At 48.2% G+C, this 21,976-nt stretch overlaps 1 protein-coding gene across 1 annotated transcript in view; it reads left to right on the top strand.

The window, feature by feature from the left end:
• Positions 1-1,543: 1,543 nt before the first annotated feature.
• Positions 1,544-21,976, top strand: part of LOC100691414 (activin receptor type-2B) — a 39,196-nt gene continuing 18,763 nt past the window's right edge. The window contains 1 exon segment of the mRNA XM_005461865.4: positions 1,544-1,888. Coding sequence (XP_005461922.2) covers positions 1,837-1,888 — 52 coding nt within the window. The 5' untranslated portion in view covers positions 1,544-1,836.

Below are 21,976 nucleotides of genomic sequence, written 5' to 3'. Positions count from 1 at the left end.
TGTTGATGATGATGTGATGTACGGCACGGCATGCTCAGAGGTCAGAGGTCGGAGCGTTCTCTCTCCTTCTGCCCATCAGCAGCTCGAGGCCGTCCTCACAGGTGAGCTCGCTGCAGCAGCAGGAGCTTCTAAAAGCAGGTGTGTGCGTGGAGCTCAGGGGCGTCCCGGCCGTGGAGCGCTGGACCAGATCTTTACCCTCTCAGGGAGACGTGATGTCACTGTGGAGCAGACGTTGTTCGTCGGGCTCCTCTGAGAGCGCCAGGTACGAGTCCTGATATCACCTGCTCTCTGCTGGACTCCACGGCTGAACCCGAAGGTGCAGCTAAGAGGTTGTAGGTGAGTGATGACCTCCAGCTCACGCTGGTCTGAGGCCGTGATGAGTAACAGGAAGCTCCCGGTTTACCGGCTCGTCTACGCTCACTCACAACCACGAGCTCTGAGACAGTGACATCACAGAGAGGTCTGTGCTGGGAGACGGCTCTGTGACCTGGGGCAGAGGTCACATGACAGGAAGTCTGAGCTTACCACGGAGCTCACTGAGACGCTGCCCTGCTGTTTCAGTCCTCTTCAGAGTGGAGCGGGTGGAGGTGCTGTGATCAGGGAGCAGCGTGGAGCAGGCGGCTGCAGAGACAGCACAGAGGTGGAGAGGACGGTGGAGCCTTCTTTGTTGTTTGCAGGCACACACTCACATCAGCCTGTTACCCATCATGCCTCTGTCCCCACTGTCAGCGTGGACTCTGTGTTTATGGAGGCCGAGCCTCCTTTGTGTTCACACATCCGGGCGCTCTCTCTCTCTCTCTCTCTCTCTCTTTCTCTCCAGGAGCCATTTTGGACTCAGTTCAACTTGGCTGCATCAAACCTGTCAATCCCGCAGCGACAAAGACTCCACTTCCGGTTAGGATCATTAAAATAAAACTCTCTCCCAAACCTGTTGCACGTTTGCTGCATGATCGTCAGCGAAGAAGAACCTGGGCAGGTGACGTCACAGCAGGGGGTCGGAGTCTCAGCGATGGAGACCTCCGAGCTGAGCATCGTCTGTGTGAGTCCGGAGGACGCCATCATCACTGCAACTGCAGCTAAACAGAAAGTAAGAACACACCTGCCTGCACTCACCTGCTCTCTGCATGAAGACAGAGTGTGTGTGTGTGTGTTTACATATCTTTGTGACGACAGAAAATTGGCATGCTACTATACTTGTGGGGACCAACAGTTGGGCTCAGGGTTAGGCTGTTAAATAGATGTCCTCACTAAGATATGAAAACGTGTGTGTGTGAGAGAGAGAGATGAAGCTGTGGTTCGATTCCTGAGTGCTGAACTTTTTGAAGGTCACGTGACAAACCTGATGGGCCTGCAGGTAAATCGGGACCATGGTCCTGCAGTTGGACCCTCCAGTCCTTAAACAGGTGAGCGCTGGCTCAGGTGTGAATGCCAGAGGGGTCAGCGAGAGTGTGACGCTTGTAGATTCAGTGGGGACGTGCACGTTCATGACCGAGCAGCTGCACAGGCTCAGAAACCGCTTTTATTTTGAAAGCGGAAGTAGGGTCTGCGGGTGGGGGGTCGCTGCAGCTTCACCAGACTTCTGCAGCCCGTCCAGAGCGAAAAGGACGGAGAGAGAGGCGGGCAGAGGAGAGCGGGGCTGCGGGCTGTGCACGCGCTGCTGCTGGTTCGGGACCGAGACTGACCCCCTACACCCACACCCACCCACCGGGCCGGGCCGCCGCTGTCCGCCCTGCACGGCTCCAGAACCGCGAGGAGACCTGCGAGGACCCGCTGGATTATATACACACACACACACGCACACACACACAGCCTTTAAACCTGGAGGACCCGGAGAACATGTGGCTGTCCTGGCTCACCTGCGCGCTCGTGCTGGGAACTCTGTGTGCAGGTAAGCACAGCTGTGTGTGTGTGTGTGTGTGTGTGTGTGTGTGAGAGAGAGAGAGAGAGAGAGAGAGAGAGAGAGAGAGTGTGAGAGACTCGGCAGTGTTTCTGCAGCACATGGCGAGGAGCGCGAGCAGGACTCAGGCTGGACCGAGGACTCCAGGACCGCCCAGGACCCCGGTGTCCTCGGTGTGTGTGTGTGTGTGTGTCTCCTCTGCTTTGTTTTCGGTGGCAGAGTCCCGGTCTGCCGGTGTGATGCGTTCACGGTCAGGTGTGTTTGGCTGTGTTTCCGGGTGGCTTGGCCGCTGCGCACGCGCGCATGCAGGCGGCCCTTTATTGTGTGCTCGTGCACGGTGGCGGATCAATAATCGGTCAGAGGTGACGTTAGTCTCCTCTCATTCATTTTCCCATGTTTGATGTTTGGCGCGCGCTTTGCTGCCGTGCACGCGGTCGTTACTACGCCACGTCGTGGATGAATGAAACCGCTCCGTCACGTGGGCCCGTAGTAGTGGGGCGGAGGCGCGTGACACCTCCTCAGATCCACCTGTGTGTGTGTGTGTGTGTTCGCGCGCGCGCTGGAGTGAGAGCTTGATCAGCTCACCTCTGACCGCCTCCTGGTTCCAGCAGTGCTGTGCATCACTTGTCTCTGTGCACATCTGTCCAGCTGTGCTGCCTCTTAGTTCCTGTCTGTTATAAAATGGAGCATCCAGCTCCTACAGCAAAGGTGAACTTTGCCCCCTGTCAAAGCCCAGACAGCTGATTGGTCAGTATGATGGAGCTGATGGAGTAACACCTGAAAGTTCAACAAGCAGGCGGAGTTTAACACTGCCAGGTAAAAATAATATAACCATTAAATATATTTAACTGAGATCTGCTGCTTCAGCTACAGACAGTCTCCTCCTACACCTGTGTGACTCAGGCAACTTCCTGTCAGACAGTCTGTAGTCCGAAACCCCGAGGACAGCTGCTGGGTCACAGCAGCTTTCAGTCCTGAGTAACTCCACGAATGATTGAGAAGAGACGTGTATTAGAAGGAGCTCATAGTTTCTGTCTGGGCTTGTGCTGGTGTTAGCTCCTGTTAGCCACTATTCTCTCCTGTTAGCCACTGTTAGCCACTGTTCTCTCCTATTAGCCCCTGTTAGTCACTGTTCTCTCCTGTTCTCTCCTGCTAGCCACTGTTCTCTCCTGTTAGCCACTGTTGTCTCCTGTTAGCACCTGTTAGCTACTGTTCTCTCCTGTTAGCTCCTGTTAGCCACTATTCTCAACTGTTAGCCCCTTTTAGTTCCTGTTAGCCAATGTTCTCTCCTGTTGGCGCCTGTTAGCCACTGTTAGCCACTGTTCTCTCCTGTTAGCTCCGGTTAGCCACTGTTCTCTCCTGTTAGCCCCTGTTAGCCACCGCTGTCTTCTGTTAGCTCCTGTTAGCCACTATTTTCAGCTGTTAGCCCCGTTAGTTCCTGTTAGCCACTGTTCTCTCCTGTTAACGCCTGTTAGCTCCTGTTAGCCACTATTCTCAACTGTTAGCCCCTGTTAGTTCCTGTTAGCACCTGTTAGCACCTGTTAGCCACTGTTCTCTCCTGTTAACTCCTGTTAGCCAGTATTCTCAACTGTTAGCCCCTGTTAGTTCCTGTTAGCCACTGTTCTCTCCTGTTAGCGCCTGTTAGCACCTGTTAGCCACTATTTTCTCCTGTTAGCCACTGTTAGCTTGTGTTAGCTCCTGTTAGCTCTTGTTGTTGTTAAAGACCAATGCTGCAGTGGCCTCGCAGCAGGACCGTCAGCCTGTTTGTGTGTTCTACCTTGTCTCAGGAGGATGAATAAAGGTTGGTGTTGTTTTAACGTGGCCGCTCAGCTGCTTTTGTTTGTATTGTGTTTAAAGAAGCCGAGCAGGCTGTTAGTGGTGAAAGTGCTCCGAGTTACGGGTCACTGAAGTGCACAGACTCAGTGCTCAGGTCTGTGACTGCTGCTCTGATTAACTGTCCCGTGCTATCATCACCGTCCTCATGGTTCGTTCGCTGTAACGCCACATCGGTCTGTGTGTGTCTCAAAAGCTGAATCGTGCATAATATATTATGATGTTATTATGTTGCCTAGTAACCACATAACAACATGTGACCCATTTTTACTCTGTAAACGTCGTCCACCACCCCATCTTTAGAGTGTTCGCTAGCTGGAATCATGGAGGCAGATGATGAAGATGTGGTTCAGGGCATTGATAGCGTATCAGGACGGGATCAAATATATTGATGCTGATTGTTCAGGTGAGCAGGTCCAGATACTCAGTCGGTTTGGTTTCAGTTTGGTATCTCTCCGTGTGTGAAGTACACGATAGTGTAAGTATTTACACAATAACACAGACAAATTTACATTTACACAACAAAAAAGATATGTACAAGTTATACATACACCTGCATACATACATGTACGCACATTTCTACATACACGCTTACATATATACATATACATACTGTACATGCCATCTGAGGAGCAGGTGCATTGTGATCAGTGATATTGCACATTCATGGGGGGGAGGGAGGGGGTGCTGCTGCTTCCATAATACTTACGGTTAAACAGTTTAATACAGTTTTGAAGGAATCTGTAGAAACAGACTATTTCACTGTTGTGTGTGTGTGTGTGTGTGTGCGCAGTAACTCTGAGGAGCTGCAGCAGCAGGTCTGTGCAGTCAGAGTAAAGTGGAAGTTTATCGGCTGCTGTGGAAAACCCTTTCCACAGCAGCTCGCAGTGTTAGTCCTGATCAATATACACACACACACACACACACACACACACACACACACACACACACACACACACACACACACACACAGGTCAGCAGAGGCATGCTACAGCAATCTGTATATAAACACAGAAATAAAGGGAGAGGGGTTTTCTTTGGATTCTCAGTTTCCAATCAATAATTGCTGGGATTTAGTGTTCCCCTCCGTGGGGTCATTTAAAAGGCCTGAAAAAGCTGCCTGATGGGATGGAAGCAGACGTGTTCTGCAGGTTATCAAACATCTGATCAGAGCAGGCGGACGGGTCAGCTGACCTGCTCGTGGATTCATGCAGCGACAGCAGAGAGTTGAAAGTGTCTGTGACCATCCTGTGGTCATATGATGTAAGTGGCCAATAACATCGTGTGATTGGGTGAAATGACAGAGATGGAGAGGAGGGTGGAGCTGTGGAGGCAGCGTGTAAAACTTCAGCATCATCAGCTCAGGTTGGAGCTCTGGCTTCATTCTGCAGTAAAGCTCAGGCTGAGCGAGGCCGTCATGACAACACTGCAGAGCTGCTGTGTTCAGTCTGGCGTTGTCTTCTCTCTTGGTGTGAACGCCATGGTCACAGCCGGGCCTGGACCACAGCGTTTGCTCCACATCCTGATGGTGCTGCTGCAGCTTTCTTCATCGTTTCTGTGTGGCTGTCGATACCTGTGCTGTTTATTTGTTGTGTATGCACACTGTGCTGCTGTAACACACAACACACACAGCAGCACACGCCCTTCCTGTAGCCGTGCATGCACAGCAGGTACCTCACATGTACAGAGGTGTGCACGGGTCAGCAGCGTGCCGTGACATGAACACTCCGTGTTCTCCGATACTCCAGAACTAATCAGCAGGCTGAACATTGTCATGTGATTGTAGTTACGCTCGATGTGTCTGCATGAGATGAAACAATCACAGGGAGAAACTCATCATCTAACTACCCTCCGTGTCCACACTATTGTTTTCAGTTGTTTCTGAACAGTTGTGCGTCCACACTGAAGCGCTTACGTTCCAGTCCTGCGCACGCATGAAACAGAAGACGATTCGGCCTGCCTCATTTCTGTCTCCCGTTTATTTACTTTCCGGCTCGTTGAAACGTCTCTTTGAAAAGCAGCGAGTTTTTTAAATGGACTAACAATGAGGTGGAGTCGTTGCTGCGAGTAACACAAAAGTACAAAGTTGCAAAAGCGAGTGAGAATCAAAGAATTTGAAGAAAAGCTATCTGGAGCATGTACAGACTGATATTAATCTTTAATAGGGCTGTCAAACAAAACAACTGCTGTGTAACGCCCTCCACTATCTTAGTTTAATTGGTCACATGACTGCATCACATGACTGAAATGCATCATCATCTCCAAAAGACTGCGGTTATGCTGTCCACACAGCGACGCAAAAACGGCGTTTTCAAATGTATCACTTTGGAGAGCGTTTTCAAAACGCTGCGTTTGCCTTGACCGGAAGCGTCTCAGTGTGGACGCGCCTCACAAACGGACGCTGAGCTGTGAGAATCACTGCAGGCCTGTGAGGAGGAGCGTCGGGTTCACCTTCAGCCTGATGCTGAGCGGCGGCTCGCTCACAGTGGTGTGTGCTTTTGTGTTGTTGTTGTTTTGTGTTACCGGGTGAAACAGAGCCCAGCGTCGGGGCGTGCTCAGTGCTCCGGCTCCCTGCAGGGCCTGAACACCGAGGGGGGCTGATGAAGAGATGCATGATGGGGGATGGGCTCTCCTGGCTGCTGGCAGGAATTAAAGGCCCAGTGTCTGTTTTTGTTCTCCTCGCAGCTCCCTCAGCTTAATGACACGGGGTCAGGAGGAGATGGGAGAGGGGGAGGTGCTGGGAGCTGTGAGGCTGCTTTAGTTTGTAGAAGGGTGGTAGCAGTCAGCATGAATGAGGAGCTTCCTGTGAGGACGGCGCTCTCTCTGAGGCTCTGAGGAAGTCTTGGGTCAGAGTGAAACCTCTCAGCAGGAATCCTCGTGAGTGTCGCTGTGCAGGCTGAACCCACGTGGTGCTGATATGGTGAATCCGAGCTCAGCGGCACTCAGCGAGAGGTGAAGGCAGCACAGTAATTATTCACGAGGACATGTTTGAGCAGACTCAGGGACGTCTCCGTCTCCTGTCCATCAGAGAGCTGTAAGCAGCGACTTTGAGGTGTGCCCGAGCTGCTCACACGTGTTCACATCCAGGTCCATGCTGGGCTCAGGTCTGAGTCCAGTCCAGATGAGCCCACAGGCTAACACTTCCACAGACATGAGGCTGTGCAGAGTCACACACCTGATTCAGAGCGGAGCTGTGGAAAAGCTGTCTCATCTTCACACTGTGAGAGTCCCTGAGTGGGCGGGACCTTCCACCTGCCGGTACAGGTACGCTTTGGTTAATGCTTCAAACACCTGAACAGAAAAGCTGTGACAGTCTCAGTTCAAACCCGTGAGTCTGACCTCTGACCTCTCAGTGAACTGCTGGAGGCACCGCCTCCTCCTGCTGCTTCAGACTTCTTTACTGTCATATCTGCTGTGACTGATGCTCGCTCTGCTGTGGGGTGGGTGGGGGTGGGTGGGGTGTGCAGGTGCAGCTGCTGTCCCGCCTCCAGTTTCCCAGGCGTGGACATTAGTGACCACAGACGGGCACCATCACCTGCTTCTCTCTGCTCCGCCTTTTATTCCCAGCAGATGGGCACCCCTCGCCAGCTCTGCCTCTCTGGGACGTCTCTTCCTGTTAAAGGGGCGTTCTTCCTCCCACTGTCACCAGCTGAGCTCAGCCTGCAGTCTTTGAACCCGTGCTGTACAAACAGGAAGTAACACGCCAGTGAGGACGGCGCTCGCAGCTCCACGCTTCCATCCATGATGATGTCACAGAGCTGTGACCTCCTGCTGTCCACCGCACAGCACAGTGACCCTCAGCCTGACTCTGACACTGCCTGACCTCACAGGGCGCCAAGCAGGGCCAATCGGCCAATCACGAGCAGCGGACGTCAGATTACCTGTGCACTCTTAGTACACACTGTGTGTGTGCGTGTGTGTGTGTGTGTGTGGGGAGGGATCTTGGTCTAGCCTGCGCTGTGGGGCCCAAAGCACACAGATCAACAATGGGGTCCAGGACACTTTATCTAACATGGCGAGCGAGGACGTGTCCCATATGAGTCAGACTAACCAATCAGAGCGCGGCGCCCTCGTGGCCCGTGGTGTGGATTCACGTCAGTGGAAACCAGTGTGTCGTCTGCTTTGTGTTGGAGGGCTGTAAAGTTTGGAGCCTTGTTGTGACAGATGGGGGGTCATTGAAAAACTGATTACTCCCTGGGGACAGACGGCCCCTCCCCCCTCGCTCAGGGGATGACCCTCTCTCTCTCTCTCCCGTGAGAACATGGAGGAGGGGTGGTGGTGGAAGGTGGGGGAGAGGGTCCCGTCTCCTCCCAGAGGTGACGGAGACTGTTGGCGTCATGCAGACAACATCTAAGCTCACATTCAGGCTTGAGCTGGGCGATATAAGATTTTTTCATGTCACGATATGTTTTTTTCATTTCAGGCGATAACGATATATATCACGATATAAGCCAAATAACTATATTTGTAAGATTTAAATGTGCCGTTGCTCACAAGTAAAATGTGAAATAATTAGCAGCTTGTTTTAATTAAAATATTTATTTCCCATAATAAGTTCAATAGGGCAGATGTACTTAAGGAACATGAGACTTCAGTTTTAGATAAATAAAGGCAAATATTGCAAACTACACAAAAGGCAGCCGCTAAAGCGTTTAAGTTTCAAAATAGAACAAACAAAACAGACTAAATTGTCAATTCCACTTAGAAACAAAATATTAATTCTAAAAATAAATCTTAGTTTGTTTTACAGAAGAACAGACAAAATTGACTAACTTTTGTCAATATCAAACTTCTGTGGCCCTTCCGTTCGACAAGCTCTCCGGCATTGGAACCATCATCTGTTTTTTCTTCGGTAACCTTCGCTCACGCTCTCGGTTGATTTTTCTCTAGTCGGCAAACTCATTTCCTTCATTACCCGGGCTGCACGGCTGCAAAAACAAATACACATGTGCGCCTTGGCACTTGTGCTGTACGTAACAAGTCACGTGATGTGACGCTGCGGCTGTGATTGGTTCGGCTCTGCGCTACTTAATTTGGATTGGCTGTTCTTTTTTTTTTCTTTCTTTTTTTTAAGAGGACAAGAGAGATGAGGCCTATCGCAATAGTTTAATTTTTCTATCAAGAAAAAGTTATTTCGCAACACACATCGTTATCGTTTTATCGCCCAGCTCTAATTCGGGCTCTGGTGCAGGTCGTCCTCCCAGATCACATGGTTTTTCACCAGTGACCGCTCTGTGACAGTACAACTGTCTGTGGTCAACACTCGACAACAAAGTGCATCAAGCCAGAATTCATGAAACCATGGAGATTAAAACGGTGCTCTGTTGTGCTTATAACATGTGGAAGTAGTCAAACTGTGATGAGCTCGTGTTACAGAAACAGACCAGTGACTGACGTGGAACTGTCACTGCTGTTCATGTCACGTTCTTTGGCGTGTGGAGACGCTCACATGCAGCTTAAAAGAGTCATTTTGAGTTTTCAGCTGCTGGCATGAATTTGTGGTACTGCCAGGTTCCAGGTGGGAGGGGCCGATAAATGATGCATTTGCAGAGTGTGGGAGAAATAAACTCCATGGCAGAGTCGATGGTTACGATAAAGCCATTTTGACCATCGTAAGTGGAAAACCTGACGATACAACCCAGAGTATATTGGATATACCGCCCACCCCAAGTCTGGATTGGCCAGACCGGATGACTCCATCGGCTCTCTGTGATGGACCGAGACGACCAGTTCCTGTGTCTTTTGGGATCAAACGACGCGCCGACTATTAAATTAGTCGTCGACGATTTTGATAGTCGACGTAGTCGTGACTAGTCGAGTAATCGTGGCAGCCCTACTACACACCTCTGTTAGCGTTTGGAGTGGTTTTCCACAAAGTGGCACCAAGTTGGAAACAGCTGAACCAACCAGCTGCTGGAGGGAATGATACTGGGAATGATACCAGGTGGTTTCAGTTGGTTTGTGAGCAGGTCCCTCAGAGCAGGATTGGTGCTCTTTGTCTGTTTTACGAGTCGATTTGAGCTTCTGGTTGTTTCTTCAGTTGTTCGTTCTCCCGTAACTTTAGTTTGATTTCCTGCTGTATCGACCAAATTTTAATTCAGTTTAATTCAAAGTACTTGATCCACCGTCAGGGATCGTTTTGAAAACCGCATGAACATGAAGTAAAAAGCTCTACAGAAGTCCAGCTTCGTGTGTGTTTGAGGACGCTGACGTGGTGAACGAGTCAGCTGATGTTCACTCCAGCTGTAGCTCCATCCTCTGCTTCTGTCTGATCTTTATGTCCTCGCAGTTTGTTCTGTGTAGATCGCTCGTTAGACCAGCGTCCATCTGTCCGCTCGCTCTCGTGGGAACGCCGTGCACATACGCTCATTGCACTGGAGTATGAACTAAGGACACAGGAAGCACAGCTATATTAGCAGAAGTCAGAGATGGCCTCATAGCACTTGTAAAAGCAGTCTGTGGTCAGCAGGAGGCGTGTCCTCACCGTGTTTGGGTCATTTAGGTCTTAAACTGGACTGAAGGGCAGGACGCCTAAATACAAGGTTCTTACCCAGCACAGGGCCTGGACTGTCTGTGGGAACCAGTTACCCCAAAGATCTGTGTGTGTGTGTGTGTGTGTGTGTGTGTGTGTGTGTGCGTGCTGTTGCATGTATATGCTTGTTTGCACGTGAGAGCGTGACCTCTGACCCCTGGTGTCTGGAGCTCACAAAGGCTCTAATAGCTGCTATGAGCTCACTTTGCATTAGAAAGCGGCGCGCTCACACAGTCGATCCATTCGCAGTTGGCTCACGTCCGCATGCGTGTCATCAGGAGACGCCGGGGTCAGAGGTAACACACTTTGACACGTATGCAGCACACAAATGTTAATGTGCACGACAGTGCAGCCGAGGGTTCGAGTCCGTCCTGCAGGCACTCGTTTCTCACACACCTAACAATGCTGCAGCTGTCGCTGATCCTGCTTCATGACGTGAACATCGGCGCGCTCGCCATAACGTCTGCGCCGCTGTCACCAAGGTCATGAGAACATGGCGAGGATGGGCGGCGTTATTACTGCTCTGCTGTTAGCGTCTTCGTCCATCGTTTCTCATCTGTGACCATAAACCTGCTGTCACCTGACATCAGAATGGCGTGTGTGCTGAAAGGTTAGGCGGTCTGTGAGGCCAGATTTATGTGCGACATCAGCAAGAGCGCTCAAAGTCCTGGGTTTGACTAACGGTGGGAAAATGAACCCTGATGTTTGTGTTCAGGTCAAAGTTCAAACTTCAGCTTGATTTTATTGCTTAGATGTGATTTAGCTTCAATACATGAAGCATGGAGAGCGACAGATGGATGATGTGACAGGAGAACAAGTGCAGCAGCTCAGTGGTTGTTTCAAAGGTGTGTGTGTGTGTGTGTGTGTGTGTTAGATTATACGTGTTATTGTATCTCTCACAGGCCACCATAGCACCAGCTGGTATGAGAGAAAGCTAGCATCATTTATTTGTATTGTTATACAGACGGGACTCAAAAACAGAACAGTCATAAATCAAAAACACATTCAGGTTTTTATTCTGCTGTGGAAGTTTGTACCAGAAAGCCTCTAAATAATTCATACGGTCCTTTATTACTTTGTTACCTGGGCAAAGAGAGCCAGCACATGTTCCATGTTTCACTTTTCTTTATATCCAGTAGAGGGTGCTGTTCAAGTTCAACATCAGCCTCCTGTGGTGGTGTTGTTGTTAACTGATTGGTGAGCTAAAATAGATGTGGACATTAGGATGATGATGAGGACCGGGGATGGTGACGTGTTAGTGAGGGTCCTCACAGAGACAGGAGGACAAACGTGTGTGTGTGTGTGTGAACTTTGTTTAACTCGCTGCTCCCCTTTTTAACTGAAGAAGTCATCTGAGTAAATGTCAGATGACACATACACACACACACACACACACCGTGACATCAGCACACAGGTCTCCATGGTAACAGAGGTCGACCTGCAGAGTACTGATGAGATAGTCCTTTACTGCAAACATTACTGCTGAAGCCCTGTGTGTACTCGCTGCTATTGCAGTACTCTCAGAGGTGCTGCTTTCTGTCCCATAATGCAGTGCGGCAGGTTTATTCCCGATCACCACAGAAAGATCGCTCATCCATCACACGGGATCGCTTCTTTTGTCCCTGCAGCTCCTCTCTTTGTGAGGAGACTGTAGGATTTATGACACAAACACATGAAGGTCCCCCTGCTGCTCCTCACGCTAACATTAAAACTCACAGTTAGAGCTGCTTCAGTGTTAGCGGCAGAGTGGAAACTCCTGCACTGGTCCTCTCCACCGTGTTTGTGTTGTGGGAGCAGTTTTTAATGACATCATGTAACCAATAATCTTTCCAAGATGGCGTGCGTAATCACAGCCAGATTGGCGTCATCGTGGTGCCGTGATGTTTGGTGTTAAACTCTAAATAATTCCAGTTATAGATCTTGCTTGGGCAAACAAATAAACAAAGATTGACTTTTACAAGAGACAAAATGGCAAAGATGAAGAAAGTGGAAGAAGATTTGGAGGAGATTGAGCTTTCACTTAACTCGCTGACGACTGAAATTGAAAAGGTAAATAAGCAACAAGGAATACTAATGTCAATGATGGACCAAATCAAAGAATTAAAAAAACCTGATTAAGGAAAAAAACAAGACAGTGCAGTTTTTGGAAAGAGGGTGGATGATCTAGAACAGCAGGCTCAGCTTGAGGATGCGATTACTACGGGTCTGGAAACCAAACACAGGAGTTCTGCGAGAGTCACCGAGTCTGGGCGGAAAAAGAGGTGAAGACGAGCCCCCAACATGTCGATAAATAAATGTGCGACTGTTAAGGACCTTTTTTCTTTCTTTTTGAGACCAATAGATATTCCTAGAATAATTATGCGTAATGCTCGACAACTGAGATCATAAACTATGTGATTTTGAAGCTGATATTGACCCTGAAAGGAATGTGCTTAATACAATTCATGCCAGGGTGCTGGAAAGGAGAGTTCGTCTGCTAGTCGAACCTCGGATACAGGAGGAACAATGCGGTTTTCGTCCTGGTCGCGGAACACTGGACCAGCTCTTTAGCCTCTCAAGGATACTTGAGGGTGCATGGGAGTTTGCCCAACCAGTCTACATGTGTTTTGTGGACTTGGAGAAGGCATTCGACCGTGTCCCTCGGGGTGTCCTGTGGGAGGTGTTGCGGGAGTATGGGGTGTCTGGCCCATTGCTACGGGCCATTCGATCCCTATACAACCGTTGCAAGAGCTTGGTTCGCATTGCTGGCAATAAGTCGGACTCGTTCCCGGTGGGTGATGGGCTCCGCCAGGGCTGCCCTTTGTCACCGGTTCTGTTCATAATTTTTATGGACAGGATTTCTAGGCGCAGCCAAGTGGCGGCCTCCAGCTCGCACTGGAACGGTTCGCAGCCGAGTGTGAAGCAGCGGGAATGAGGATCAGCACCTCCAAATCTGAGGCCATGGTTCTCAGCCGGAAAAGGGTGGAGTGCCCACTCCGGGTCGGGGATGAGTTCCTGCCCCAAGTGGAGGAGTTCAAGTATCTCGGGGTCTTGTTCGCGAGTGATGGGAGAAGGGAGCCGGAGATCAACATCCACCGACGGATTGGTGCTGCGGCTGCAGTGATGCGGACGCTGCACCGGTCCGTCGTGGTGAAGAGGGAGCTGAGTGTAAAAGCGAAGCTCTCAATTTACCGGTCGATCTACGTCCCTACCCTCACCTATGGCCACGAGCTGTGGGTAGTGACCGAAAGAACGAGATCGCGGATACAAGCGGCAGAAATGAGCTTCCTCCGAAGGGTGGCTGGCCTCTCCCTTAGAGATAGGGTGAGAAGTTCGGCCATCCGGGAGGGGCTCAGAGTAGAGCCGCTGCTCCTCCACATCGAAAGGAGCCAGTTGAGGTGGTTCGGGCATCTGACAAGGATGCCTCCTGGGCGCCTCCTGGGTGAGGTGTTCCGGGCATGTCCCACCGGGAGGAGGCGCCGGGGCAGACCCAGGACACGCTGGAGAGATTCCATCTCTCGGCTGGCCTGGGAGCGCCTTGGTGTTCCCCCGGATAAGCTGGAGGAGGTGGCTGGGGAGAGGGAGGTCTGGGCTTCTCTGCTTAGGCTACTGCCCCCGCAACCCGGCCTCGGATAAAGCGGATGAAGATGGATGGATGGATGGATGGACAAGTCATGTCACATGTGAATATTATACAGAGGAGCAATTCAGGGATAATGTTGATTTAGCTAATACATTTTCACTAATTCATTTTAATTTTGGAAGTCTTTATTGAAGCTTTGCTCCAATTAATGATTTTTTGTATAGTTTGAGAGGCAAGTTCCAAATATTTGCTTTATCTGAAACACGGTTAGATGAGAATAGGGGTTCTGTATCAATGGATACGATTTATACTTTGTAAATAGAACTAAGAAGAAGGCAGGAGGGGTGGCACTTTTTGTTAACTGAAATGTAAACAAGTTGAATATATGTCTGTGGCTATTGAAGACTGTGACAGTGGAATGGGATATAGAAACAAGAAGTAACACAATTGTTATGTGTATATTTAGGAAACCGGGGTCACAGATTGAGTTATTTACAGAGGTAGTAGAAGATTTACTGAGTAAGGTTAAGGGAAATGAGCCTTTATATTTGTGTGGTGATTACAATACTGATCTTTGGAAAGAGGCAAATGATAAGGCCGCATCAGATTTTTTTGAAGTATTATTATTATTTATCCTTTAATTATGAAGCCGAGTAGAATAACGGATAAATCAGAAACACTAATTAATCATATTTTTATTAATAGCTTGGAAAGTAACATTATGAGTGGCCTCATCATAAACGATAGAAGTGATCACTTGAAACCTTGAATAGCTAAGGGTTTTGCAAATGCATGTGAAAAGAGAAATAAATTATACAGTGATTATATAAAACACAGAACTAAGAATGTGCAAATGAAATATAAAGTTTATAAAAATAAGCTGGTATTAATATTGACGAAAGCCAAGAAAGACTACTATAATAAACTTTTTCAAGAAAACAAAAACAATATGAAGAGCATTTGGAAAAGATTTTTAAAGAAGTACTGGTTCACAAGAACACACCCTCAGATCTGCCTATTTATTTTATTAAGAGTAATCAAGTTGTTGATGACAAGATCGAAGTGGCAAATGAATTTAATTCCTGTTTTGTTGGACCTACTTTAGCAAATCTAATTAGAAAAAAATGATGATTCAGAATATGAGGAAGTCTGGAAAGGAGAAAGCAGAGTGGTTAAATCGATATTCTTAGCTGATATTACTATAAAAGAAATAGTAGCAATTGTAGCAAACTTTAAAAATAAGACATCTACTGACTGTGATGGTATAGACATGGTTATAATTAAAAGACATTAGATTGTATAATTATTCCTCTTCGCTAGATTTTTAATCTCACGTTACATTCAAGAGTATTTTCCGATCGAATGAAAATGGCAAAAGTGATACCCTTATATAAATCAGGAGATAAGCATAGTTTTAACAACTATAGGCCAGTGTCTCTTTTGTCACAGTTTTAAAAGTGCTTGAAAAACTTTTTGTGCAAAGACTTGATAGTTTTATCGAAGAAAAAGAAATATCAATTTGGATTTCGTAAAAGTAGATCAACGGCATTAGCATTGTTGACTTTCATTGATATTTCATCTGCAACTCATAATAATAACCGTTGGGGTATTCGTGGATTTAAAAAAAAGCTTTTAATATCCTGCAACTATTTTGATTTATAAATTGTATAATGATGGTGTGAGAGGAGTGGCACTGAATTGGTTAAGGAGTTATTTAGAAAATCGGTCACAATGTGTACATTATCTCGGCAATACCTCTGAAAGATTGAAGATTGTATGTGGCGTTCCTCAAGGTTCTATTTTGGGACTTTTTAATTTATATGTCAATGATATCTGTGATTTATTAAAAAGGTTCGATTTTATTTTATTTGCAGATAACACAAATTTTTATTGCTCAGGAGGTGATTTGATGTAAATAAATTATCTTTGAATCTGACTAAAACGAAATTCATGATATTTGGCAATCGTGTAAAGGAGGAAGAAGTTATTATGTCCATTAATGGAGAATTGATTGAAAGAGTTACTGAATTTCGCTTTTTGGGTGTAATAGTAGATGGAAATTTGACGTGGAAATCACATATTGAGTATATTAGAAAGAAGATGGTCAAAAACATTTATATTTTGGGAAATGTAAGAGATTTATTAGACTACAAAACAATGCGCATCTTATACTTTTCATTGTTTTTCTCATACTTTAGTTATTGTGTGTAAGTTTGGGGGAATACATATGTGAATACCATAAACCCTCTAAACTTATTACTGAAGAAAGTGATACGAATGATTCATAATGTTAAATATACAAATAAATTGTTTATAAAATCGAAGCTATTGAAATTAGGAGATTTAGTGAAACTACGGACACTATTAATTATGTTTAACGCTAAAAATAATACTTTGCCTTTCAAGTTACAAAGTTTATTTTCAATGTGTTCGGAGGGAGAAGACAGCAGAAGGAAATTTTATTTTAAGCATCAGCTAGGTAGGACTCAATAAATTAGTCTTATTAATCTTTCTGGGTCACAAAATAAACTTTTAACATATTTTCAGGTGAGAAAGTAGCTGTGTAAACTTCAAATATCTGCTTGGTTTATCAAGACATCGCATATTTGCAGAAGTGCGCCGACATTTTCGGAGATTACCCACCCGCTCGATAGCTAGCCGGGGGGTTCAATGGTCACTCCAGCCGGCGAGAGCAGCGGACTCCCGGCTTCATCGTTTTCAGACCCCCGCTCTTTCGCTACTCAGGTTAAACATGATATATAAGTCACTCGGATAACTTAAAAATGCAATTGTTTGCCTATTTTCGGTGTTTTATTTGTTCCGGAGTAAATCGGTTTGGCTGAGATCAAAGTTATTAGATTATTAGATTAAATAAAACTTTATTAATCCATCGGGTGGGTTCCTCCGGGATTTTCACACAGCTGAATAAACGTCAAACAAAAAACTGATTAAACCGAAGTGTGAGACGGTCGAGAGTTTACGCCAGTGTCCTGTTATATTTTAGATAGCAAGGAGCAGACGGCCGAATTTATTAAACTCCACAGACACAGCGGTGACACAAATCTGAAGGCTAGACCATCCTATTTCACAGCCTCGCACTTCCGGCCTTCTCGGTCTTTGAAGGACCCGGCCCACGTAGACCGCGAAGGTCGGGTCCTCCGAAGGATGCAGCCGACGTTTTGGGACACAGCTAATGACTGTAGAAAACATGGACGACGCGACAGCTCTCCAAAAATGAAGCCAAAACGTCTCTATCGCCCCCTGGTGTCTGGCTGCAGTATAGGTCATAAACCCCGCCTCCTCCATGTTAGCGGATGGGACTGGGGTCAGACTAAAATAAATTTATTCTCCTTAGATAATTTTTTTCCAAAGATTCTTTCTTTTGTTATCAATAGTTGTCATCATGCTGATTGATGTCCAAGGGGTCTCCTTTCCCATAAGTTTGATTCTAATTCCTACCGCGGTGATGTTAAATTGGGGTGAAACGTCATCATAGCAGCTTTGACTGGCAGCTGCAGTCAGGGAGAAACTTGCGTATCTCTGTTCGGGGATAGCAGATAGAGCGTAGGCTCTGAGAGGAGGGCCAGCGTTTACGCTACGAAAACACGACCGAGTGTTTTAACCTGACAGCCTGAGGTGTTCTTCAGTAAACTGGACTACCCGACAGAAGGACCCGAGGCCCGGCTGCACTTTTTCGGTAAGTTAAACGTGTTTGTAAGCTAATCTGTAACTACTGTCCTTAGCTATGTCCTGAGACCTAGCTAGCTAAAATGAGCACTCGGCTGTCGGGAAACTTGTTTTGTATAGTTTGTTTAGCTAACCCGTGGAGGTGAATGAATTTACCCTAACTAAAGAAATCAAGAGAAACGTTCCGGGCTGCTCAGTCACTAATTACCGTTACTGTACTTTTATTACAAGTATTATACTGTAAAAGCAACAGGCTGCACCCTGCTGCAGCTCCTGTGCAGAGCTGAATATTAAACAGGCACGTGCAGAGGGGGGGAGGGGGGGAGGCGGAAGGGGCTGGAGCACCCGCCCCTTTCCTGATGGGTGCCCAAAGTGCCCTTTTGTTGAGGCAATTTTTTTTTCAATTTTTAATAATTTTTTTTTTTTAAATGTGTGTGTGCGTGTGGAGTCCTGTCTGTGCCCCTCTACAATAATATTTAACTATTTATCACATTTTTGCTAAAAGGATCTGGCTTGCATCAGTCACATGATCACCATTAACCAATGATCGCCCTTGACGGCAGAACGCGCTGGTTACGAGCCGGGAACGAGCTCACAAAGAGCACGCGCATTTTTTGCGGTCCGGAGCTGTAGCAGAAACACAAATTAACTCAGAGACACAGACTGATGCGACAAAACCAGTAAGTAGGTGTACAGCGCACACTGTAGTCTACAGCACACAGGAGTATTAGCTTATTACGTACACGTTGGTAAGCTGTCTTGTGGCAACTGACGAACTGAAACAAACGAGCGTGCTGTGTGTGCAACAGCGCGACAAACTTTACCTGTCCTTTTATTAACTGCACAAGTAGTGCTGGTCATAGCTGCTGGCTCACTGGGTAAGGCTGTCATGGGTCTGTAGCTCTGTCACCGTGTTAGGGAACATATTTAGTTTTAAAGTAAGTTACAGGGCTTTTCCTGCCTTTCTGGAGGGCTTATATTTCACTTAAAACGATGTAATATGCATGTCCACATAATAATGGATTATTATAATTCATCCATCCATCCACCAAGGCGTTCCCAGGCCAGCCGAGAGATATAATCTCTCCAGCGTGTCCTGGGTCTGCCCCGGGGCCTCCTCCCGGTGGGACATGCCCGGAACACCTCACCCAGGAGGCGCCCAGGAGGCATCCTTGTCAGATGCCCGAACCACCTCAACTGGCTCCTTTCGATGTGGAGGAGCAGCGGCTCTACTCTGAGCCCCTCCCGGATGGCCGAACTTCTCACCCTATCTCTAAGGGAGAGGCCAGCCACCCTTCGGAGGAAGCTCATTTCTGCCGCTTGTATCCGCGATCTCGTTCTTTCGGTCACTACCCACAGCTCGTGGCCATAGGTGAGGGTAGGGACGTAGATCGACCGGTAAATTGAGAGCTTCGCTTTTACACTCAGCTCCCTCTTCACCACGACGGACCGGTGCAGCGTCCGCATCACTGCAGCCGCAGCACCAATCCGTCTGTCGATCTCTGGCTCCCTTCTCCCATCACTCGCGAACAAGACCCCGAGATACTTGAACTTCTCCACTTGGGGCAGGAACTCATCCCCGACCCGGAGTGGGCACTCCACCCTTTTCCGGCTGAGAACCATGGCCTCAGATTTGGAGGTGCTGATCCTCATTCCCGCTGCTTCACACTCGGCTGCGAACCGTTCCAGTGCGAGCTGGAGGCCTTCACCCGATGAAGCCAACAGAACCACATCATCCGCAAAAAGCAGAGATGAGATTCTGAGGCCACCGAAGCGAAAGCCCTCCGCCACTTGGCTGCGCCTAGAAATCCTGTCCATAAAAATTATGAACAGAACCGATGACAAAGGGCAGCCCTGGCGGAGCCCATCACCCACCGGGAACGAGTCTGACTTATTGCCGGCAATGCGAACCAAACTCTTGCAACGGTTGTATAGGGATCGAATGGCCCGTAGCAATGGGCCAGACACCCCATACTCCCGCAACACCTCCCACAGGACACCCCGAGGGACACGGTCGAATGCCTTCTCCAAGTCCACAAAACACATGTAGACTGGTTGGGCAAACTCCCATGCACCCTCAAGTATCCTTGAGAGGATAAAGAGCTGGTCCAGTGTTCCGCGACCAGGACGAAAACCGCATTGTTCCTCCTGTATCCGAGGTTCGACTAGCGGACGAACTCTCCTTTCCAGCACCCTGGCATAGACTTTCCCAGGGAGGCTGAGGAGTGTGATCCCCCTGTAGTTGGAACACACCCTCCGGTCTCCCTTCTTAAAGATGGGGACCACCACCCCGGTCTCCCAATCCAGGGGTACTGCTCCTGATCTCCACGCAACATTGTAGAGGCGTGTCAACCAGGACAGCCCTACAACGTCCAGAGCCTTCAGGAACTCGGGGCGGACCTCATCAACACCAGGGGCTCTGCCACCAAGGAGTTGTTTAACTGCCTCAGTGACCTCGCCCCCGGAAATTGGCGGGTCATTCCCCTCATCCCCAGACTCTGCTTCCTCCTCGGAAGACGTGTCAGTGGGATTAAGGAGGTCCTCGAAGTATTCCTTCCACCGCCTGACAATTTTCTCAGTCGACGTCAGCAGCACTCCGCCAGCACTATACTCAGTGCAGGTAGAGCACTGCTTTCCCCTCCTGAGACGCCTGACGGTTTGCCAGAATCTCTTCGAGGCAGTCCGAAAGTCTTTTTCCATGGCCTCTCCGAACTCCTCCCACACCCGAGTTTTTGCTTCAGCCACTGCCCGAGCCGCATTCCGCTTGGCCTGTCGATACCTGTCTGCTGCCTCCGGAGTCCCACAGGCTAACCAAGCCCGATAGGACTCCTTCTTCAGCCTGGTGGCTCCCTTCACCTCTGGTGTCCACCATTTGGTTCGGGGATTACCACCACGGCAGGCACCAACCACCTTGCGGCCGCAGCTCAATGCAGCAGCTTCGGCGATGGAGATGCTGAACATGGTCCATTCGGACTCAATGTCCCCAGTCTCCGTCGGAATGCTGTTGAAGCTCTGCCGGAGGTGTGCGTTGAAGATCTCGCGGACTGGGGCCTCTGCTAGACGTTCCCAGCATACCCTCACTACGCGTTTAGGTGCACCGGGTCTGTCCAGCGTCCTCCCCCGCCACCTGATCCAACTCACCACCAGGTGGTGATCAGTTGACAGCTCAGCCCCTCTCTTTACCCGAGTGTCCAGAACATATGGTCGCAGGTCTGGTGATACGATTACAAAATCGATCATCGACCTGCGGCCTAGAGCGTCCTGGTGCCACGTGCACTTATGGACACTCTTATGTTCGAACAAGGTGTTCGTTATGGCCAAACTGTGATTTGCACAGAAGTCCAATAACAAAACACCGCTCGGATTCAGATCAGGGAGGCCGTTCCTCCCAATCACGCCCCTCCAGGTCTTGCTGTTGTTACCCACGTGAGCATTGAAGTCTCCCAGCAGGACAACAGAGTCTCCAGATGGGGCACCTTCCAGCACCCCCCCCAGGGACTCTAAGAAGGCTGGGTACTCTGAACTGCCACTCGGCGCATAAGCGCAGATGACAGTCAGGACCCGTTCCCCGACCCTAAGGCGCAGGGAACAAACCCTCTCATCCACCGGGAAAAACCCCAACGTACCGGCAGCAAGCCGAGGGGATATTAGAATAGGAGGAGGAGGAAACAGTAGGAGCTGTGTGAGGTTACTAAAGGCAGTGGATCCCTCAGCAGCTGGATTACAAAGAGCACAGGTAACATTAACACATGTACCAGTTGTTGGAGAGGTATTCCAGTATAAAAATAATAATAAGCACAACTGGAATGTTTTGCTTCTATAACATTTTTCTGTCATCATTTTATTATAGATTAAGTGTAAGAGTTGTTAGGTGTGGATAATTAAATAATAGTTTATTGCAATAGCAAGTTGTGCCTTGTTCTCAGATGGACAGCAAGTGGAGAGTGATAGATGAGATGAGGGGATGGAAGGAGGGAGAGAGGCAAAGAGTGATTCACAGGCAGGGTCTAGTTTATTTCTCAGTTTTTTGTTGCCTTATGGTTCCAAGTGCTGTCACCAATCTTTGCATTTTGTTATTATCTCATGACACTTGTTTAATCAGCTACCATCACTCACAGTCTTATGTTAAAATCTCAAAGGACAGCATTATATTTTTGATATTAACAGTAACTCTGGGCCTCTGTAGAGTGTGCAGATGATCTCATCGCTGTCTAAAAATGGATAACAAACATAAGAAGTGCTGAATCCTTCAATAACACAGACTATTAGAGTATTAGGTGTGTAGCATCGCTAACTAGCTAGCAACAAGCCTCCAACACAGTGCGTATGCTAGCGGCTAATCTAACTAACGAATTAACAACAAAGTGATTTTAGAACTATAAGATGATAAGCTGTGCGTCTTTTTTTATAACAGTGACATGGTTGTATTTACCTTAATTAAACGAGTCGTCAGTCGCGGTAAACC

This window comes from Oreochromis niloticus, linkage group LG9 (assembly GCF_001858045.2).
Source record: "Oreochromis niloticus isolate F11D_XX linkage group LG9, O_niloticus_UMD_NMBU, whole genome shotgun sequence".
Taxonomy (NCBI): Eukaryota; Metazoa; Chordata; class Actinopteri; order Cichliformes; family Cichlidae; genus Oreochromis; species Oreochromis niloticus.
The sequence above is the reverse complement of the archived record's forward strand: the minus strand, read 5'-3'. Positions and strand labels throughout refer to the sequence as shown.